Below are 21,995 nucleotides of genomic sequence, written 5' to 3'. Positions count from 1 at the left end.
AAGACATAAAATACCTCACATATATCATCTTTCCTGGGACATGTTAGTTATGCATGAACTGTGTTAAGCCTGCAGCCTTTTGTGTGCTTCAGCTCTTGGAAAGCCCAGGCAGTGTTTTGGGTGTGCTGTTAGAAAGTCCAGGCACAGGAACGAGGGGCCATGCAGATGTTTTTGAGGCAGGCGGCTTCCCTTGCTCACCTTGGGCTTGAGGGCTTCCAGGTGACATCCTCCTGCCAGGGGAACATTAGGGCACCAGTGGACTCATCCTGCTTCCCCTCTCTGCAGGCGGTGACGGTGGAAGTCACCCTGTGGTAAGCAATGGGAGCGCAGCAGTGCCTGCCTGCAAACCACGACACTGGCTGACACGGCAGCAAAATCCCCAGCCTGTGAGGAGCAGTCCTGCGGATGCCAGAGGGATGGACTGCAGGAGACGGGGGGTCTTTCCACACAGAAATTTTACAGCACTTTGAAATCTCTTTTCAGTTTCAAAATAGCAAAGGCAGGATGGTGCCTTCCCTCCATGCTGTCATCTCTTGGAAGTCATCGTGGCCCTGGCTCAGGAGATGGACTCCCCACAGTGCTTAGGGATGCGAGTTGCATGGACAACAAAACCTAAAACTCACTGTTGCTGAGAAAAGTGAAAACGTTTTGACATTTCCTATGCTTATACAAAACTACTGTGTGCAAAGGCAGAAGTCTGCATGCAGTATTTCAAGCTTTATCTATGCATTGCTTTTGCCCTGCAGTCCCCAATGTCTGTCCAACAGGAAAGCTGAGCTTCAATGGTGGAAACCTTGGAACACTTTAACCTCTGTGAACATTTCAAAGATTTGAAATAGACTTTTACAACGGAGACAATTTTTTGAATACAGATTTATTTGAACATTTAACAACTGTTAAGCCTGAAATGTAGAAGGTGCAGAGTGGGAATTTGACTGTGCACATTAATATCTTGAGCAAGATCTTCAGCAAGTGAAAATTAGTTTGCCTGAAGTTAAGGATTTATTAACTTACACAGCCATATAGATCTACTGGTGTTTGGCTGTTTCACATTTTATCTGAAGCACAATACATGTCTGGAAACTCCAGATTTTGCAGGAGACTGTTCTGATTATTAACATAATTAAAATAATCTGACTCTGAACAAAGGGATAAAGACACAGAAGAAGAGTAGAGGGAATCTACAGGAGGGAGAAGTGGAAAATGCCTTATTTTCTTCAGTACCTAGGATATGACCAACCTCAGCAAAGACCCCTAGGACACTAGGTTTGGCCATGACATGTTTTGCCTTTTTCTGGCAGAGCCAGAATTAGCCTTAGGTTGGACAGAAAGGAAATGAAAATGCAACTAGCAGTAGGAAGCTGGTTTGATGAGGATGGCAGAAGCTCTGCAGTTCCCGTTGCACAGGCTGCCCCACGTCATGCCCCCCTTGACGTTCAGCCGTACAGAATAACACGCCGAGTACCACCACCCGCCCCCGTAGCTGGAGGCACAGTTCCCGCTGGAAGTGTCCTGATCCAGATCTTTAGCAGAGAACTTCATGTTGTCGTGGAGGCTGGAAGCACTGTTTGAGGTCATGGCATCCCCTGCCAACCCCGAGTACGTTCCCAGCCTCAGCCGGTAGCCCTGGGACTCATCTTCCACACCGAAGAGGTTGTAGTCTGCAAAACTGATGTTGTTTGCAGCATCCCAGATGATAAACCTGACCTGGTAGACCTTCTGCTTGGAGATCTGATGGATGTACTCGGTGCCCAGCCAATACTCGGTGTGCACATTCCCAAAGCCGTACTTGTAGGTGCTCCAGGACTCAGCCCAGGTGATCTCCGTGCTCTGCCGGTTCCTCTGGATGACCGTCCAGCCCCCATCGGTCACGTTCATTTCGCAGTACACCACGATGGGGTGCAGTCCTGTGGGGTAGATGACGTAGACGCCGCTGGGGCTGCCAGCAGAGACCTCGCTGCAGTCCTTGGGCCAACCTGGGGCAGGAGAGAACATGGAGGACCAACAGGCACAGCAACACCCCAATCTGCTTGTCTGGCCCTGTGAGAGGGATTTCTAGAAAATGGGCATATGTGGGGTTTTGCCAGGGTAGTAAAAAGTCTGTTGCTGTGTTTCTTACTGTAAGTGTAAAAGCAGAAAACTTCTGTAAGGGAAATACAGTGATTAAGAGAATATGCATCTATTTTGAAGGTATAAACATAGAATTTGCTTCTCCTTCTGGCTCAGGCTCTTGCTTCCTCAGCCTTTCCCAATGTTCAGATGTTTCTCTTCCCTCATAACGATACACGGGTCCAAGCTTGGTTTGGTGAGGGCTCCTATTACATAGTTATGCAGAAGCTTAAATGAGCAAGTGAGCTGTTCCTGCAGCCCTGTTCCTGGCATCCACTGCATCCCTGGGGTTGGGAAGGAGAAAACCTCATTCCCTTGGCATTGGGCCCCTTGGCCAGCCGTGAAACCCCAGCAAGCGTTGCTTGGGAGGCACATCCTCTGCTTGCCCATTGCAGAGCTTCACAGCAGAGGAGAGGACTTGTGGCATATAAGTAACGGTTGCAAAGTCCTTTGGGATCTTGTAAGGTTCAGTGTGAAGCTATTGCTAGTAGCGAGTGATGTCTGCATGGCCTTGGCACATCGAGTCTTGCCCCTGGCACTGAGCTGGGTTATCCCCAGGCTCATTGCCCACCACCGCTGTTCAACCCTCGTTGCCTACACCTTTCCAAGTTCCCTGCGGGGTGGCGGGGGCACTTACTGCGGTCTGTCTGCTGAGGGTCACCGGCTCTGCTCTGCTGCATGTTCTCTCTGCCTTCACCTGCATCGGGAAAAACAGAAGGAGTGAGATGAGCCACCCTGTGCCACAGCACAGAGGTAACTCCAGCCTCCACAGGCTGAGTTTTTTGTAGGGCACTTCAGCAATTCCACTGGGCTCATTTTTCTTCCTGTATGGTAGTTTTTGGTTGTAAACTCCTAAAAGGGATAAGATACTAGGAAGGGTAACACTGCAGTCATTGAGCCGCTGCCTATTTGGTCCACTCAGCGTTATGGCTTTACAGAGTTGCATGGAGCGGACTGCGTATCCAAGTAGTAGCGATGAGTACCAGGAGATACTGCTAGAGAAGAAGGATCAAAAAAGAAACAGACTGTGTGTGGTTTCAGAACAAGATTAAACTGTTGAATGATGTTGCTGTAAGCCTGCATTGCTTTTCAATGGTGGCTAAAGGGATTCGTGTGTTCATTCAATTCATAAAGAGCTTCAGAAACCTTCAGAGAGAAAAGGAGCTCAAAGCATATAAGATAGCAATGCTCTCTTCAAAGAGAATCACAGCACCCACCTTCCTAAGATAGCATTCCCCGAAAGCCTCCGGTGGTGTGACCTTTATCAGCGGTGTGACGAGTTTTTTATATCATTTAGCCATGTGCAAGCTTCAGAAAGCATTTTGATTGCTGACATTCAAAATTTCTCTGAAGTTTCAGAGATATAGATAGATTATAGATGGACTATAAGTAGCAAGAGAAAAGGTCTTCCTTTGAATATCTACAGCTCTCTAGAAAAAGCTGCCACATATGGTCTTGTCAATAAAAAAGAAGGTTGAACTACCAAATCCTAGGATGTTTGGTTAAGATCTGAAATTGGAGGAAGATTTGATCAGGTTCCTTTTATTTCTGAGTGTGACTGCCCTTTCCCAAGATTATTTTCCACGTCTCCAGGGCTCCTGATGTTTGGATGAACAGAGTATAGGGATGTAAGAGAGAAAACACATACCATGATGGGGCTCATCTGAATGGAGATTAATGATTTCATCTAAATTTGCTTTCAATCTTTCCAGGTTTTCAATGTCCAGAGCAAGAAGAGGGGCTAGCAGGGCCAGCACGGAGGTGAGGAACAGAATGGACTGATGAGCAGCTGGAGAAAGAAGACACACGGTGAATCTGGAAATGCAAACCCTCTGAAAGAGAATTGGCTAACTAAATTCAGCAGAAGTTAAAATAAACTTACAGAGTAGACAAATCCACAACATTAATTATGCTTTTGCTGTATTGAAGAGCAGAAATATAAAGAACAATTTCCAAAAATAAGCATTCTGCAAAGGCATACATCCCCAGAAAGAAACGATTTCTTTGACTACAACCTACAGGTCTAAATTTGCAGCTTCCAAGAGAGGTGTCATCCCCTTTGGCTGTGGTCTGAGCTAAAGCAATGGGCTCTGGGCCCCAGAATCGAGATGTTAAGCCAGCATCAGTGTGCGTGTCTTGAGAAAAATATCTCCTGCTAGTGCAGGATGGCATGCGGATTTGTAGGTACTGCTGTTAGCTGAAGATAATCAGGAGCTACTACAGCAGTGATAAACAAGGTGCAGGGACCTGAGATTTTGGAAGAAAAGGAGCTGTTGTGGCCACAACGCTGATGGTACCCTGAGGGTCAGGAGCTTCACTTAATTGTCCCAGAACTGCCCCCTCCCACCAGGGCATCGTGCAGAGACTGGAAGCTGCCCACTGCATGAAATGCCACAAAGAGAGCATCCTGCAGGGAGCCAGCAGCACTGATCCAGCATCAGACCCCTGCTACATGTCACGAATGGGCCTTCTGCAGGGACATGCCGAGGGTCCGTGCATCCCAGCTGACATCTGGGCCAGGACATTCTATGCTTTAAAGGATGGTTTCTGCCAGCGTCTGAAAACCTGAGCAATTTGACTCCTTTGGACCATACCAGATCAGGACGTTCCCCAACAGTTTGTTCATGGCCAGCTCCATAGATTTGTGTCTACCCAGCTTCAGTACGCTGAAGGACTTATGAGGATGATGGGTGATTAAAGCATTAACTAGCTTCCATTCCAATTTTTTTTGTTTTGGGGGTGCTTTCGGCTCTGGCACAAATATAAGTTAAATAGATGTTGCCTTTACAATACCACCCAAAACGGAATGGTTTTGCCTGTGGTCAGGAACGGAGGAGAGAGAGTGAGGAGCAGGACAGTCACAGAGTCCTGGGGGGTACAGCAGGAATAGGGTCGTTCCACCGTCCTGAGGCCAGAAACGGTCGGTGGGAAAAGCAGAGCTGCAGCGCGGGCAGCAGAAGCCCAGAGGCAGGCAGAGGAGGCCCAGCCACAGGCAGCAGTGCCGTCCCCTCCCATCCCATCCCACACTCACCCATGCCGTCTCTGCGGGGACCCTGCGGAGCGGGAAGCGGCGGGTTTGGCCAGGCAGCAGGGTGGGCAACCCTGCCGTTATATAGGGCTCAGCAGGTGAGGTGGGGCCTCTACAGCACTTGCTCTCCAGTTGTCATCAGGGCTGGAAATTTATGGTTTGTTTGCCCTCCGTCCGTAAGCGCCTCTGCTCATGCACCAGCTGTTGCGCTTCTGTGATAAGAGGTCCCAAACGAACCTCAGCAAACAGCACCTGATGTTCATACAAAATTCCACCAAAATGACAAATGCTCCTGATAAGGATTTTTCTTGAGTTTGTTATTACTTACGGGATTTGATGCCAAACCCTGTGGGGACATTCAATGACCTGGGCCATGCTGGAGAGCTCTGTTAGACACCCTCTAGGGTCTGCCTACCCTAGCATGGTGCATCACCCGAGAGGGAACCATGCTCTCTGACACTGCATCCTGGTTCCCATGCACACCAGGGCAGCAAAGGGGCCTTGTCGCCAGCCCCGACCCCGCCACAGCGATGCAACTGCCCAGCTTGGTGCCAGCCCTCCAGCAGTGAACCCGTCCCATGAGGCAGCCATGCATGCGGAGGTGCTGCTGCTGCCCCAGCGCCGATGCGGGGCAGGACCCGCAGCCCTCCCAAGAGGTCCAGCGCTGGCACCTCAGGAAGCCGAGGGGTCTGCTGGAGGGTTTAGCTCTGACTTCACAGCTCTGGGTAAGCTGGGGAGCAGACCTCACCACAGAGCTGGTTGCAGACTCAATTAACAAGGTGGCTGTGGGTTAAGTGGAATAAACACTTAACGGATGTTGAGTGGTCCAGTCGGAAGCCAGCCTGGCAAATGGCACAGGAATGGGGGGGGAGTGCTAAGGAGGGCAGTGGCATAGCCTGGCAATGCTGGCTTATAGCTCAGTGACACCAATCTGGGACTGCAGTGAGGTATTTACTGATGGCTTGATACCAGCAGCTGCTGAGCTGCCGGAGTGCGTCCCTGCGCTGGGCCCGGGATGCTCTGCTGGGGACCCGCACGGGCTCTGCTGTCCCGAGGCTGGTGCTGGCTACTTGGCCCCATGTTGCCTCCATCCTCAGTCCTTCATCGCCAGGTGGCATTACCACCTCTGCTGTCATCCAGGAGACCAGCAGGTGGTGGTGAAGGTCCCAGCACCAGCACACGCTGCCACCGTGCCAGCACCTCGCTGTGCCCTGCCTGGCCCCTGCTCTGGGTTACTCCAACACTAAATGACTCTCCTTTCAGTACAGCGAGGAGGACATTTTTCAGCAGGGGACTAACCTTCCCCCGCCCTACACCAGCCCCTTGTAAAGTTACCAGCTCCAAAATTACACATATATTCACAGAAAAAAGGATTCTTGCCAACTCCACTTTGCAGTAATATTTGTTGTGCTGTTGGACAGCAATGAATGATCCAAGACTGTCCTCAGCAGTTTCCTCTTAATGAAGCACCTTTCTTTTTACAAGAGCTTCCCAAAGTCCCTTGATAGATAACCTGGGGCTGTAGCATTTGTCTTTGATACACTTCTGGCAGCCAAATGTCAAAAAATTGAAAAGGGTCTTCCCAGCCCTTTCAGCCAGCCCCCCCATGCCGTGCAGGAGCAGGGCTGGCTCTGCACACCCACCGGCGCATCAAGTGTCGGCACCAAAGCCGAGGTGCCAAGCCGTGGCTGACATCCCAGTCTGTCACTGTGTGTGACCCCGGTGAGCACTGGGGTGGCCCTGCCTGCCGTTGCCCTTCAGTGCCTCCTGCCACCCTCACTCAATAGCCATAAAAGAGGTTCCTGAAGCAGGGACCCCATCGTGAGCTCTCCTTGCGCTGCTGGCCCTCGGAGGAGCAGCGATGGGGCACGAGCAGCCTTAGAGCAGCGAGCCCAGCCGAGGCAGGCAGAGGTGGCAACTGGAGCTGAATTACGGAGCGAGGGAGGCGAGGCAGAGGAGGGGACTGAGCCTCCTGTGCGGACGGGGACAGGCATCTGCCCCCTCACTCCTCCCCTGCCCTCACTCCCCCTCACTGCCAGCGGAAGCATCACCTTCCAGAAGACAGAGTGTACCGCAGCCAGACAAAGACCCACCGCTAGTGACACGCAGGACTGGCCCAACAGGACTGACGCAACGTGGGTCCAGCAGAGTCAGCCGGCAGGTGATGGGTGAGGACCTGCTGATGCCTCCCAAGGCACTGTATGAAAAGAGGCATTGAAAGAAGAGGAGAGCAAGGAGGAGACTCTAACCCAGTCCTGAGGGTTTGCCAAAACACCCTGCGGCAGTGCGTGAAACAAGTTAAACCTCCCCTGACTGATGTGGCTACAGCTGCAGCCACTGCTTGATGAGCTGGCCACGAATGCATTCAAGATGCTCCCCCAGCCAGCACCCAGCCTGGACCCAGTGGGGTGCAGTGGGGAAGAGCAGGAGGTCAACAGAGCCTTCCTGAGTCTGTTCCTTCCCACCAAGACGTATGGGCCAAGGAAGAGAAGTGTAGGGGAAGGAACACTGCGTAGACACCCCACCGACCTGTTTTTGCTCAGAGCTGCCTCAAGAATCTAGGGGACAGGGATGGCCCCTAGGAAAGGCTGCTGCCTTCAGCCCTCAGCCTCTAATGATCGCGGGCAAAAAGGCATCAGTATTTGCAGTCCAGCTCTGGGTCTGACTTCTTGGCAGCGCTCTGCAGGGAAGGAGCCCAAGACAGACCTCCGGCCATCGCAGAAGTGTCGTGACATGCCGGGAGCTGGTAACTATTGACAAACCCTTGCCCATAGGTTTTACACTCTTTGATCTCTGGATGATACAAATCCCCCTTGGTGTTCACACTCCTTTCCTTCTGTTTGCCTTTCCTCTCTTCTTTAGCTCCTTTATTGCCCTGCAGCAGTTGGTAGATCCCTAGAAAGATTTAACTTCCTGGCAGGTCCAGTATATTGCAGTTGATAAACACCCCACAGCTGGGAGGTTTGGAGTACTGTATTTTTTGTCAGAAAAAAAAGCTTAGGGCCTCTTTGTGTAATCTTGAGCAAAGAGAAGCCACCAGATGGGCACACAATGATTAACTTTGTCCATGCAAACAGGGGGGCTGAGATCCTCACACGGAGGAGGTGTGTATAGGGAGAGACCCAGGTATAAAGGGACAGAGGCCAGCATGGAGTTGAGAGCAGCGGGACTGACTGCTCAGGCTCCCGACGTCCGCTCTGCAGCACCGCGGCGATGGGTGAGTTCTCCTCTTCCTGATGGCTCCTTTTCTGCAGCGCTCGCAGCTCTGGGGGATGCAAGTAAAAAACCAAGCTAAGTGACAGCAGTGGGGGACCACGGGAGCGGGAGCTGATGAGAGTGTCTAGTGTCCATCCCACTCCTCCCCTTTCCACCCAGCTGTTTCTTTCTAGTTCTCTGCTGCTGCTGCTGCTGGGTTGTTTCCTGCATCCCCGTGAACCGCATGCTCTGCAGCTGGAGCACCAGGTTGTATACACCAAACTCAGCTGCAGTGCTTTGAACTATTTGCTCTGAATGCCCTTAACACAGATTTACTTCTTTCCCATAAAAATATCCTTTTGCATCTAGAACTGTAGAAAAACAAATAAACCACATTTAGGAGAAACATGAGAAAATGTGACCGCAGGTTGCTGTCTGGTGCAGGGAAGGGGCTGACCAGGAGGGTGACAAAGCCATTTCTCACCTTGCTTCAGCCCTGCAGGGCAGAGCCTGCACTGAAGCTGCAGCTCCCACCACCCTGGAAGCCCCCTGCTCTGTGCGCCGTGGCTCTGCCTTCCCTGGTCTGCGCTCCCCAGGGGCTGGGGGGCTGCCCAGGGATCCTGTCGGTGATGGGCACTTTTCTCCCCAGAGCTCCAGGCTGGGACACATCGGCTCCATGGGGACCTTGTCCTCCTGCCTGCGGTGATGGCAATGCTTCTCCTATGCGTGAGCCCAGCACATGCTGCCAGCTTCCAGGGTGGTGAGTACGGGTGCCAGGGGGACAGTCAACGAGCTGCCAGGTTTGGGTGCAGCCAACGCTGCCCATCACTGAACGCGGCCAGGCTCCGAGGTACTGGGTGCAACTGTCCCCGTACCAGCAGCCACATAGAGAGCAGGTCTCCACACTCAGACCTAAGCTGCAAAGTAGGGTAATCCTTGCCTCTCGTTACCAGCAGAGGTGTTCCCAACATGTTCCACTGGTTGCGGAGCACCCAGTGAGATCCAGCATCAGCAGCGTCAGTACAGCTGCCCCACAGTAACCTGCCAGCACATTCTCCAGTACAGGTCCCTCATGTCTTGCTTGATCTGATGCCACAGGGTTCCCCGCAGACTGCAGCCACCTCACCAGCAGCAGCCCCAGCGGGGTGTACGTCATCCAGCCGGCAGGGTCACCCCCACGGGTGGTGTGGTGCGACATGGACACCGAAGGCAAGGGCTGGACTGTTGTCCAGAGAAACACTTACACCACCGAAATCACATGGAAGGAGTCCTGGACCACCTACAAGTACGGCTTCGGGAACGTGCAGGGCGATCACTGGCTGGGCACCGAGTACCTGCACCTGCTGACGCAGCAGGGCACCTACAAGGTCCGCTTCGTCGTGCGGAATAAAGCCAACGTCACCCATTACGCTGAGTACGACATCTTCAGTGTGGAGAGTGAGGCTGGCGGGTATCCGCTAAGGCTGGGCCGGTTCCTGGGCAGTGGGGAGGACTACCTGACCAGTTATCACTCCAGGTACGGGGGCATACATGACAACATGAAGTTCAGCACGGCCGACAGGGACCAGGACCAGCACAGCGGGAACTGCGCCAACAGCTACGGGGGCTGGTGGTATGACAAGTGCCAGAACGTCCTGCTCAATGGCAAGAGGTACATCTTCTGGCCAGGAACCTGCTCAAATGGTGACTGCACGTCCTCCCTCATCCTGGTCAAACCCACAGACGTGTGCTGACCGTGCCGCAGCGTCCAGCCTTCCAGGAGCTTGTGGGATTGCCACTGTCCCCATCTCAGTGCTCTGCTCCCGTGCCTGCCAACAGCCCTGTGCCATCTCCGGTGCACGTCCTGCACTACCCACAGCTCCCGCACCATCACCAGCTGAAACACAGCAGCTCTGGGGCTCAGGAGCAATCGCTCGGAGCCCCGGGCACGTGGGCAGCTTTGCCCAGTACCGTGGTGCTGGTCGGCACTGGGACACAGGCACTGGTTTGGGGTGGGTGCTCCCTCTCCTGTCCTGGGGAGGGGGAGACAGTGCAAGTTCCCTTCCCTGTGCAATCGGTGCACCCCTGCTTTGCTCAGGTCCTGCTCCTTCCCTGGGCCCCATACGCCCCACAGCTCCGCTACCCATGGTGGGAGAAATCAGCTGCAATAAACCCTGAAGCCAGACTTTGCTGCCTTGTGTCTACCTGCTGCCGCAACACTGCATACACACACATGGGAAGAGTCGAGTTCCCAGGGTGGTGGAGGATGCTGGGGGGCGTCGTGTTCATGGGGGTTCCCATTTGCTGCATCCCCTGCCTCAGACTCACCCTCTCCTTGCTCCGCTCCGTGCTGCAGCCGGGAGAGCTGGCGCCCCAGCCCCATCCTGCAGCAAGGGCTGGGGGGGGGGGGGTCAGGGTGCCCCTGAGGGGCATCAAGTCACCAGGAGGGGGATTCATGCCATGGGGGATCCATCCCTGGGGCAGTCCCCAGAGTCCCTCGGCAGCCCAGGGCTGGGGGGTGATGGGGGATGATGCTTCGAGGCCCCAGGAGGGTGGGGAGCCCTGGAGTGAGCTGGGGTCTTGGGGCAGCCCCACAGCCTTCAGCCGGGGCTCCCTGCAGCGGCGGGCCAGAGGCTGCAGGGCTCCCGGGGGCGGCAGGGCATTGCATCATGGCCAGTGCTTTCCCACCCTGGAGCGGGTGATGTTGGGTGGCTGGGACCCACCAGGACCCGACTGGCCACAGGCGACCCATGCCTGCGTTTTGGCCGGAGGCCAGGGAGCACACGGGTCCTAGGGACGGCACCTCCTCCCCAGTGAGCCAGAACGGTGTTTGCACAACCCACCCTGCGGCGATGGTGCAAGCCGTGGTGGGACTGTGCTGGGACGGGCAGTGGGAGCACTGGGCACTACTGGGAGCGCTGGGCGATGCCCCGTGCAGACGGCCAGGCTGCCCCGCAGGCACCGACGGCCCCTCTCCCCTCAGGGCTGGCAGTGCCGTGCAAAGCACCTGGAGCTACCTGTCCTTCCCAGAAGCTTCTCCCACATCAAAAACTAGCAGTTTCTTTATTTAAATGTAGCTGTGTTTTATTAAAATTAATTCCCTATTTGATATTTTCCCTGCAATCCCACAGATTTTTTTTGTAAGAAAGACGGCTGCTCATTCCATATTGGCCTGTACAAAGATGCTGGAGACAGGGATATGCAGGTTGTAGGTGTTGTTTTAGACACAGGGTTTTACCGCAGATTTTAACAACCACTGAGCCGAGAGACAGTGTGGGTGAAAACACCTCTCCAGGTGTAGGTGTCAAGGCCACATCTTCAGCCAGTGGGGTTAATTCAGATTTACTAGGAAATAAGGAATCTTTATCCTTCCCCCACCCTAGCTAATGAGGGGCTGACGGAAACCCTGAAGAGAAAGGGACTGATTATTTATATAGCTAAGAATAAGGACATTTTCCTGTGATGCTCATCCAGACATTATGTTTCTAAAGCACATTTTATTCTCCAGAGCAGGTATGTTTCAGAAGTACAGGGTTTGATTATAATGCAATTAAAATGAAAACGGCTCAAAGGGGAAGAACCCAGCAAGGGAAACAGAGGAACTCTGCAAAAGAGGCGAAAGAAAAATCTCTTGGCAGCCCAGGGTGTGCCCCGCTGCCACCCGCTCCACTCCCCCCAGCAAAGGGGCCCGGCAGGGCACTGGTTTGGCCACGTGCCCAGTGCAGACAGGCAGCGACGAAGCCCTAGCAGTAGGTAATGGGTTTGATGAGGATGGCAGAAGCTTTGCAGTTCCCGTTGCACAGGCGGCCCCACGTCATGCCCCCCTTGACGTTCAGCCGTACAGAATAACACGCCGAGTACCACCACCCGCCCTCGTAGCTGGAGGCACAGTTTCCACTGTAAGTGTCCTGATCCAGATCTTTAGCGGAAAACTTCATGTTGTCGTGGAAGGTGGAAGCACTGTTTGAGGCCATGGCATCCTCTGCTGTCCCCGAGTACATTCCCAGCCTCAGCCGGTAGCCCTGGGACTCATCTTCCACACTGAAGAGGCTGTAGTCTGCAAAACTGATGTTGTTTGCGGCATCCCAGATGATAAACCTGACCTGGTAGACCTTCTGCTTGGAGATCTGATGGATGTACTCGGTGCCCAGCCAATACTCGGTGTGCACATTCCCAAAGCCGTACTTGTAGGTGCTCCAGGACTCAGCCCAGGTGATCTCCGTGCTCTGCCGGTTCCTCTGGATGACCGTCCAGCCCCCATCGGTCACGTTCATTTCGCAGTACACCACGATGGGGTGCAGTCCTGTGGGGTAGATGACGTAGACGCCGCTGGGCCTGCCAGCAGGGATCTCGCTGCAATCCTTGGGCCAACCTGGGGCAGGAGAGAGGGTGGTTTAATGAGACCCTTGTGCAACAAGACACAGGCGCATCCCATGGTCCCCTTGTGGCTGGTTCTGCAAGACCAAGACGTTAATGAGACCTGGATTGCTTGAGGAGCACAGACCACGCGAACACCATCCTCACCTGAGCACACAACGCCTGCGTCCTCGCTGTGCCTGCAGTTGTGCTGTCCCCAAGCCTGCAGCGAGCACTCAGTGAGGAGCTCCTCCTCCCCATTGCAGTTAACGTCGTCCAGCCAGATAGGCCCAGATCCGCTCCCGAAATAAGCATTACTTGGGGCTGATACTGCCTCTCCACAGCCGAGCTGCCTACACACCACAGAGGCATCTCTCATGTCCCAGTTGTCATCACACACCGTTCCCCACTCATTGCGGTACCAAACCTCCACCCGTCCAGAGCACTGGCTGGAGCCATTCACTAGCCGGAGCTGACCTGGAACATGGAAAACAACGGTAGGGAGGAGATTTGGAAATGGCGGGGGGACGTCACCAAAGAAAGCTGAAACCCAGATCAGGAGGTACTTTCTGGCTCAAGAAGTGGAGTCCAGGCAGTAAGAATGTAAGGCCTTTACACCTCTGATCTTGCTCCCGGATGGGGAAGGTACCTAGGAGCCATTGTCTTCTGAAGTTTCCATTTCCAACTATTTTTGGTGTGTTGTGGCCCCAGAGGCTGGGCACAGGTTTGCCATGTGTTCCCTCAGCCAAGTGGGCATCAGCCATCCTCTCCCACCACTGCAGGAGCTGTGTTTCACCCTCCTGGGACTGTGAGTACCCCAGGAGCAAGGCTGAGGGTGAGATAGGAGATGGTCCAGTCTGGTGAAGTACCGTCAGACAAGGGTATTTCACAGGAGAAGACCACTTAGTTCTTAGCCATGGGACAAGCAAAATAGCTGGGGGTGCTGGTGGCAGGAATCATAGAATCATAGAATCATAGAATCATACAGGTTGGAAAAGACCTCTAAGATCATCGTGTCCAACCGTCAACCCAACACACCATGCCCACTACACCATGTCCCTAAGGGCCTCATCTACACGTCTTTTAAATACCTCCAGGGATGGTGACTCCACCACTTCCCTGGGCAGCCTGGTCCAAGGCCTGACCACTCTTTCAGTAAAGAAATTTCTCCTAATGTTCAATCTAAATCTCCCTTGGCGCAACTTGAGGCCATTTCCTCTTGTCCTATCGCTTGTTACTTGGGAGAAGAGACCAACACCCACCTCGCTACAACCTCCTTTCAGGTAGTTGTAGAGCGCGATGAGGTCTCCCCTCAGCCTCCTCTTCTCCAGGCTGAACACCCCCAGTTCCCTCAGCCGCTCCCCATCAGACTTGTGCTCCAGGCCCTTCACCAGCTTCGTTGCCCTCCTCTGGACACGCTCCAGCACCTCCATGTCCTTCTTGTAGTGAGGGGCCCAAAACTGAACACAGGATTCGAGGTGCGGCCTCACCAGTGCCCAGTACAGGGGCACGATCACCTCCCTGCTCCTGCTGGCCACACTATTTCTGATACAGGCCAGGATGCCGTTGGCCTTCTTGGCCACCTGAGCACACTGCCGGCTCATGTTCAGCCGGCTGTCAACCAGTACCCCCAGGTCCTTTTCCTCTGGGCACTTTCCAGCCACTCTTCCCCAAGCCTGCAGCGTTGCCTGGGGTTGTTGTGGCCGAAGTGCAGGACCCGGCACTTGGCCTTGTTGAACCTCATACAGTTGGCCTCGGCCCATCGATCCAGCCTGTCCAGGTCCCTCTGCAGAGCCTTCCCACCCTCCAGCAGATCAACACTCCTGCCCAACTTGGTGTCGTCTGCAAACTGACTGAGGGAGCACTCGATCCCCTCGTCCAGATCATTGATAAAGATATTGAACAGGACCGGCCCCAGCACTGAGCCCTGGGGAACACCGCTCGTGACCGGCCGCCAACTGGATTTAACTCCGTTCACCACAACTCTCTGGGCTCGGCCGTCCAGCCAGTTTTTTACCCAGCGAAGAGTGGACCTGTCTAGGCCGTGAGCCGCCAGCTTCTCTAGGAGAATGCTGTGGGAGACAGTGTCAAAGGCCTTACTGAAGTCCAAGTAGACCACATCCACTGCCTTTCCCTCATCCACTAGTGGGTCACCTGGTCATAGAAGGAGATCAGGTTGGTCAAGCAGGACCTGCCTTCCATGAACCCGTGCTGGCTGGGCCTGATCCCCTGGTTGTCCCGGACATGGCTCGTGAGCGCCCTCAAAAGGGAGAACCCTTCCTTTCTTCTGCATCTTTCTCAGTGACTGTCCCTAGTGCGGGGCAGGGGTTGTGCGGGGAGGGACAGCCTTGGCTTTGGGAGGAGATCAGAGCAAACCCTCTGGCTTCTCCACACCTACACACGAGCAGAAAGGCCGGTGACTGCAAGGTCCCACCAGACATTTGAGGAAGGGCAGGTGACTCAGGCTGGGGCATGTATCTCTCTTGAGGGATGCTGGGGCTCTGCTGACGGCTTGGGGGGAGCACCAGGCTGGAAGATGCCCTCCCCGCCAGCCCGCTCCAGGGTGGTCCTAGCCGTGTCCTGCTGGCAGAGGTAGAGTCCCTCCACGTACCTACCATTCACTAACGTGTTCAGAGCAGATACGGTGTTATTCAAGACGGATGGACTGAAGAGGGACAGGCTTTGGATGCTCTTGGTGAGATGTGGGGCAGGCAGGGCCAACAGACAGGCAAGGAGCAGGAGGGGAGCGCACTGGGCAGCTGGGGGAGGAAGAGAGAAGATGAGAGTCAAACAGAGCATCCCACTGCTGGTGTAAAACACGCAGCGAGGAACCAGCTGCAGTGAGGTGAAACAGCTGCAAGTCACCCCAAACCTGCGGGGTTGTCTTTCGGATACAAATCCTGTAGCCGGACTCTTTGCTGTCCCCAGGCTTCCCAGCAGAGCCCGAAGTGTGCAGAAAATTTGGGGAGCAAAATCAAGCAATCACAGGAGATTCCTTTGCAGATCAGAAGAAACTTGACCAAAGTGTTTATCTAAGCACAAACTTTAACAGAAACCTTGCAGAATATTTTCTGCCCCTCCAACTCACTAAACAGCTAGATGGTATTTCTACACTCTGGAAAATCCAAATAAAAAAACCCAAGTTATAATCAAATAAATATAATAATGTTATTAAGCTGCACCTCTGGGGGTTACAGCAGTGCTGGATTGCGAAACATCTGGAAAGGGACAACTTTTCCAATAGTGCCTCTATTTTGGACACCCCACAACGATGGACCCTTGGTAGCAATTGGAAACCTACGCTTTTTATACACTTGTTCAATCTTACATTTTTAACACATTTACACTTAGATTTATGACTCTGCTGGGCTAGAAATAAAGCGCAGTGACTATCTGCTAGAGATGAGCCTGTCCCTTCCTCTGAACCTGTCCCTGCTCTGCCGGGACAGAGGGGTACTCCGAGGAGATGAGTTGCTGCAATGTTTTTCTTTGTTCAACGTCGTCTCTGCCCCCACTGTCCCATTTGCATGGGGAAAGGCCCCTCTGACCTTCCCTCCGTAGGTTTTGCCCTCCTGCTCCTGAGCACAGCCCTGGGTAGACCCTGTTTGCAGGAACCTGCCCTCGCTTTGCCTGGACCCTGAGCCTCGCTGAAGCTCTTCCCGATGCGCTCGCAGCCATGCGAGGTGCGGAGAGCCCCTGTCCCTCTGGCCAGAGCGGCGCGGTCACCGGGTCTGCAGGACTGCCAGCAGGTCTGCACCCCTCGAGTATGACCCAGCGCTGGTCTGACCCTCCTCTGCTCCCCGCTCTCGGGACAGGGTGGCACGCAGGTTCCCTCTTCCCCCACCCGACCCCTCCCGAGCTCTCCTCTGCCCTGACGCTGCCCAGGGAGCTGCTGGGCTGGGCTGAGTACAGACCCAGGGACTTGCACGTCCCTCTCAGACTTTCTCCCTTGCCCTGGGAGAAGCAGCATGGACCTTGAGTCTGCCCTGCTTTGTGCCCTGTGTCATCTCCTGCCTCTGTGGTAAGTCCTCCATCCACAGGAGCAAACGGACAGCACAGCTTCTGGGGGTCCGCAGGCCGGGGAACCCACCCTGCCCCGCTCCCAATGCTCACACTCACCCATGCCGACTCCACAGGGACACTTCGAAGTCCAGAAAGTTTCTGTAGATATGCTTTGAGTCACAAGATTTATAGCTGTGCCGTGCCAGGGGAGGAATGCAGCTGACACCGCTGCCGCTGGTCCCGTCCTGTTGTCTTGGGGCGTGTTAATGAGCTGCCGGCACCAGGGCTGTAACCTGAAGGGCACTTCCCGGCAGCAGGGATGTTCATCTGCTCTGATAAAAGCCCTTATCAGGACCTGAGCAAATACAGCCCAGCAGCGGCAAAGGCACCCAGGCACTTCCCATGTGTCAGGCAGGACTTTTCCTGGATATGCCACCACCAGGTGTTTGGAGACATTTGCTGAGCTCCCTCCCGTCACCTCCACAGGGCACAACCCTGAAGATCCAGCCCCACTCATCACCCAGCTGAGCAGGGTCCAGGATGCCTCCTACCAGATCCGTGCCGAGGTGGACAGGAGCTGGATGCAGCAAACCAGCACCGTGGAAGACCCCAGGGGATGTCCCTGCTTTCTTCTGGAGCAAACACACTGCATAGCTCAATAGCGGTCGCAGGCACAAAGCAATGGTGGCAACCGCCCAGCTTGTCACGTCTGGGGCTCATGTCAGGAACAGAGGTAAAGGGACTGGGCCGGTTGAAACATGAGACTATTTCTGTCTGATTCTCAGGTGAAAGCAGGTATTATTCCAGGGAGCATCTGGTGCTGGGAATATCTCCTGCATCTTCCAATTGGGAGTGCAGAAATTGTGTGGTGCACAGCATGTCCTCTGCATGGGGCAGCCACGTGCCACCAGCCATCGCTGTGCGAGGCCCCTGCTATCTACAGTACCACCTACAGTGACGAATGACACTATTTGCCCAAGGGAGCTTTGAGCTACGGTTGCAAAAAAATACTGAGAAAAACATTTTCCAAAGTTTCACATTTGAAAAACGACTGAGTAATATCAGCAGCTGCAAAATGTCATCTACTGAGAGAGCAAGAATTTCAGGAGAGAAGGGGCTTCCCCCAGCAAGGCTGAGGTGAATGTGAAGGTGAAACACAAGTTGTGTTGCTTGCACAGAGAAGTTCAGGTTACCCCAAGACACTTCCAGAGTTACTCTTGGGCACTAACTTGCAGCTCAGCCATTGGAATAGAGCAAACAGGGAGATAAACTGGATTTCCAAAAAAGTTGATAAGTTAATCAAGAAAATAGGAGATTTTTTTCCCCACGTACACTGCCTGTTACATGATGTTTCAAAAATATTTTGTCTCGTAACTCATTTCTGCAGAGACGTGATGCTTGGACCATTACCCTGGGAGGGATGGGATGTTACCCCATTCCCCGCATTTCTGTTTCATGACAGGTCCATGTAAATGCCACAAGTCAGCCAGAGCTGCGGCCCCTGAGGTGGCCACGAAGCCATGCTGAGCTCAGAGGAGTCCTGTCTGAGAAGTCGGGGGTGTCTGACCTGTGAAGTGGGGTATCGCCAAGCAGACGATGCTCTTTCAGAGCTCCGAACAGACACTGTGGACCCACGACCGTTGATCACTGCCGGGGTGGACTCGCACTCGCAGACCTCCCCTGCACCTCCTGGCTGCAGAGCCCACCCTGGTGTGGCTGGAGCGGCTTCGTGGCAGTGTGGAGCTGCCCTGATGCTGATAAAAAGCAGCCCCCAGCAGCCACAGCCTCCCCAGCCCTCCTGGGGCACAGGCATGGAAGAGGGGCAGCCTCGGTGCTGAGCAGGCAAGAGGCAGCTGCCACCACCGCAGGGATGCCCTCGTGTTGGTGTGGGCTTATTGAACAGCTGCTGCATGCTGCTAGCAAGCTGTTCTCCGCCAGTTTTATGGGCATTTGTTTCTGAGCAGATATTTCTACCTCTCCCCTCCTTGCCTTTTTTCTTTTCCGTATTGGCCTCTGGAGCATTGCAAGACGGGAAATGTTTGTCTCCCAGCTGTGAGGTATGAGTAGTGTTTTCTTTTCCCAGCAGAAATCTCAAAGCACATCCTGAGTAAAGAAAACACTAATATCTATTCTGTCATGTACCTGTGCACACACATAAAATTTTGCTGCAATGAATGTGTTACTTTTGGTGCCTAGTTCCAGCATCATAAACTAGGATTAAGTTTGTGTAAAGCAAATATTAATGTGTTGGGAAGACTGAACTCAAAAATCTAATATCATCCAAGTATGGGCAAGAAAGAAATTCTTGTAATAGCTGATAAACTCATCTCCACGTTCACCAGGAGAAAGGGGCCTTGGGTTTCCATCTTATTGATGGAGGAACCTCTTCCTCCTTTTTAGTTTCAATGGCTTCAATGCCTGCAAGTGAAGATACCAAAAAGCACCATTTTATGAACACTTTCCTGCTTGCTGAACCCTAATTCAGAAGCCAGGACCTTCCTGATGAATTTGCATTTGTTTTTGCACAAGTGATCGTGATCTTTCCTCTGACCGTCATCCTTTCCTTCTGCCGCTTGGCCAGTTCGCCCTGCCACTGCCTGTGCCTGTGCAGGAGCTCCTCCTTTCCTCCAACACTGCCGGGGAATTTGAGGCTCTTCCAGGATTTTGAGCAGTGCAAGGGTGGCCCCTGCTTCTCAGGGATAACACACCGGCCAAGCCGCTTCCATTTGCTTTCATCCAGGCCTGTTACAAGGATTTTGCTTTCCCCCTCCCATGTCAGATCGAGCCAGTGGCTGACCATCTCCCCCTTCCCACCCTGTTGTTGGGACCCACGCAGGCACTGCTGAACCCTGAAGAGTTCACCGGCGTAAACGAGACTGTCGAGGTGACAGACCACTGGTGCAGGGCAGAGCACACAGGAGGACGCTGATGCTCTCCTGCATCCCTCCAGCAGCAGCCAACACCTGGGGTGACATTTGCTGCAAAGCAGAGCAAGCCTGTAACAACCACCTGCCCCGGGAAACTGCCTCCTGACCCCAAATCCGCATGCAGAGGGGATGGAGCAGGTGAAAAGGATCTTCCTGACCACTGCCAGTGGGATGAAATGTGGGATTAATTAAAATCCATCACGTACGAAGCAAAGAAAGATGGTCAGCAAAGGCTGGGACACTCCCAGCCTTTCTTTTCCCAGCCTGCATGGGCTTACTGCTTCCACACGGAAATCCCAGAGTTGCATCTGGCCATTAAACCAGGAGGCTATCGGCTTCTTCCCCTACTAAAAACCCAGTATCCCCACCAGGAACTGCACCGTCCTAGCCCCTGTCCCATGCGATTATGGATTAAAGGTTCATCATGTGAACAAGGCTCCTGCAGCACATCCCACCCCTCCTGGTTGTGACCATGGTGCTCTGCAGGGAGGGAAGAGGCACCCAGTGGTGATCAGGAGATGCCATGGGGAGCAATGCTGACACCCACATGGCGGAAAACCCAACCCTGCAGCCTCAGTGGCAGCTGGGGGCAGGAATGAGCAGAGGGACCTTGTGCAAGGTGCTCCTGGTCTGACCTACGAGACGGAAACATCTCACGGTTGTCAGCAGGCAGAGCCCCTTCCCCATGGCCAGGGCTGGTGTCTCATTCCCCTGGGAACCCAGCATGGCACCTTCCCGCATCAGGGTAGCTCCTCTCTCCCCTTCAGAGCATGTCTTCTGCTCCCGTGAGCCCAAAGGACAATGTGAGACACAACAGGTAGAATATAACCACATGTCATCTACCTGCAATGTCCCGATTTCCTCCTGAAGGCTCTCAAGACACAGTGTGACCACTGATGGGCACAGGAGTGAAAAGCAAAACAGATATGCATAAGCACTGGACTTGTGTAAACTTGTCATTGAGAAAGAAATTGCTTAAAAAGGAGGGATTTAATGGCTAGCAAATGTGGACCGAGAAATATAGTCCTCTGAATGGCTTCATGGCTGCTGGCGAGGAGCAGGCGTGTTGTGCAGCAATGCCATCTGCTGCCTCCAGTTGCCGGCGAGGAGAAACCTGGGAGCCCACGGCAAACAGCCGCAGCGGGTTCGGGGATGGAGGGACATGCTGCTCATTACTTTCCATCTTCCAAAACCTGGACTTTATTGCCACGGCTGAACTGATGAGCAAGCCAGAATGAAATTAAGTGTTTTTACCGCGCTGTTCATTTAAACCACTGCGATGATTTAACACTTGATCCTTCCTGATGGGGAAGGAGAGTCCCTGGTCTGCCATGGGGACTCTGCGTCCATGACATTTCAGCCTGGGGAAGGGCTGGGATTGCTAGGAGCCACCTTGCAGGTAGGGCAGGTCATTGCTGATCTCACCACCACTTTGTGCACTGCAAGTACTGCAAGTCCTCAGAGAAAAACAGGTTCAAGGAATTCACAGTGTGTAGACACAGGTATCATGGACAGTCTTTAGCAGAGGGACAGGCTTGAACACGGCTTTTGAAAGGTGGCATTGGCACTGGACTGAGTGTGACAAGTGCTGTTCAGGGGGAATTTTATTGGAGTTAAAGTTAAAAACGTTAGCCAAATTCTCTAATTATATCCTTTTTTCTCCCTTATGCGTACCCTTATATAACAGTTGCGCTGAGCTTTGGTACCTTCCCAGTGTCCTCAATACCTGCACATCAGCCGCGCTCTCCCTGCACGGGGGCCAAGCTGTCCCCTTGGCCAGGTCCATGAGCGTTGCCCCTCGGCACAGCGTGCACAAGGTCACTGCAGGGAGCCAGGTTCACAGGGACGAAACACAAGGACATTTGAGTTTGCCAGTGTTATTGGTAAAACCCAGCTCTCCAGACGAATCCTTCATATTCCAAACTCAAGGATGGAAGAAATAAGATGATACAGATGTCTTCATATCATCCCGGGGCCATCCTCCAAAGAGGCACTTCTAACACCCTTTTACTTTCAAGCCAGTGAATTTTCATATGCACTCACGGCGTGTGCAACCCCACAGCGACGTGGATGCCAGGTTTTATCAGTTCAGCAGAACATCATTTGCTTTACAGTGCTACAACACTTGATTACAGCATCCTCTCCCCTCTGCCTACGGATAGGAAATATTTTGAGGTCAAGGCTACTTGTCTCATGAAATACCTTCCCAGGTGTTATGCAGCAAAGTGACTTTTCTTCCTACCCTGTCCTAATAATTTGGCTATGGCTACAGGCTTGGCAGGGCTCAGCCAAGCCCCAACTGCAGCAATTAGTGCCCTATCCTGGTTCCTGCATCTCAGGAGCCCACAGGTCCCCTCCAGGCCCGGGGTGGTTTCAGCAGTGCTGTGGTCCAGCCCCGT

The 21,995-nt window shown here is 53.5% G+C and overlaps 3 protein-coding genes across 3 annotated transcripts; 1 reads left to right on the top strand and 2 right to left on the bottom strand.

The window, feature by feature from the left end:
* Positions 1-1,273: 1,273 nt before the first annotated feature.
* Positions 1,274-5,144, bottom strand: LOC142090779 (fibrinogen-like protein 1-like protein). Its single transcript, XM_075169139.1, has 4 exons — positions 5,141-5,144; positions 3,758-3,898; positions 2,747-2,806; positions 1,274-1,976 (listed from the first exon to the last, which is right to left on the bottom strand). Exons 1-4 carry the CDS (start codon positions 5,142-5,144, stop codon positions 1,348-1,350), a joined length of 834 nt encoding a protein of 277 aa, XP_075025240.1. The 3' UTR covers positions 1,274-1,347.
* Positions 5,145-8,350: 3,206 nt separating this feature from the next.
* Positions 8,351-10,065, top strand: LOC142090778 (fibrinogen-like protein 1-like protein). The gene is made up of 3 exons (XM_075169138.1): positions 8,351-8,354; positions 8,982-9,092; positions 9,431-10,065. The coding sequence occupies exons 1-3, from the start codon at positions 8,351-8,353 to the stop codon at positions 10,063-10,065; spliced, it is 750 nt and encodes a 249-aa protein (XP_075025239.1).
* Positions 10,066-11,893: 1,828 nt separating this feature from the next.
* LOC142090793 (fibrinogen-like protein 1-like protein) lies at positions 11,894-16,988 on the bottom strand. The gene is made up of 4 exons (XM_075169158.1): positions 16,787-16,988; positions 15,283-15,426; positions 12,836-13,144; positions 11,894-12,683 (listed from the first exon to the last, which is right to left on the bottom strand). Exons 1-4 carry the CDS (start codon positions 16,788-16,790, stop codon positions 12,055-12,057), a joined length of 1,086 nt encoding a protein of 361 aa, XP_075025259.1. The 5' UTR covers positions 16,791-16,988; the 3' UTR covers positions 11,894-12,054.
* Positions 16,989-21,995: the final 5,007 nt, after the last annotated feature.

The sequence above is a fragment of the Calonectris borealis genome, chromosome 19 (genome assembly GCF_964195595.1).
Source record: "Calonectris borealis chromosome 19, bCalBor7.hap1.2, whole genome shotgun sequence".
Classification (NCBI taxonomy): domain Eukaryota; kingdom Metazoa; phylum Chordata; class Aves; order Procellariiformes; family Procellariidae; genus Calonectris; species Calonectris borealis.
This window is presented reverse-complemented; position numbering and strand designations above follow the sequence as displayed.

Bases quoted from the DNA above. Each gene is read 5' to 3' on its own strand.
- LOC142090778 (XM_075169138.1), top strand. The intron at 9,093-9,430 runs GTGAGTACGGGT...CTGATGCCACAG, and splicing joins TGCTGCCAGCTTCCAGGGTG to GGTTCCCCGCAGACTGCAGC.
- LOC142090793 (XM_075169158.1), bottom strand. The intron at 13,145-15,282 runs GTAGGTACGTGG...TCCATGTTCCAG, and splicing joins TCTGAACACGTTAGTGAATG to GTCAGCTCCGGCTAGTGAAT. The intron at 12,684-12,835 runs GTGAGGATGGTG...CTCCTGCCCCAG, and splicing joins CGCAGGCGTTGTGTGCTCAG to GTTGGCCCAAGGATTGCAGC.
- LOC142090779 (XM_075169139.1), bottom strand. The intron at 2,807-3,757 runs GTATGTGTTTTC...TTCCCGATGCAG, and splicing joins TTCAGATGAGCCCCATCATG to GTGAAGGCAGAGAGAACATG. The intron at 1,977-2,746 runs GTAAGTGCCCCC...CTCCTGCCCCAG, and splicing joins CCCTCAGCAGACAGACCGCA to GTTGGCCCAAGGACTGCAGC.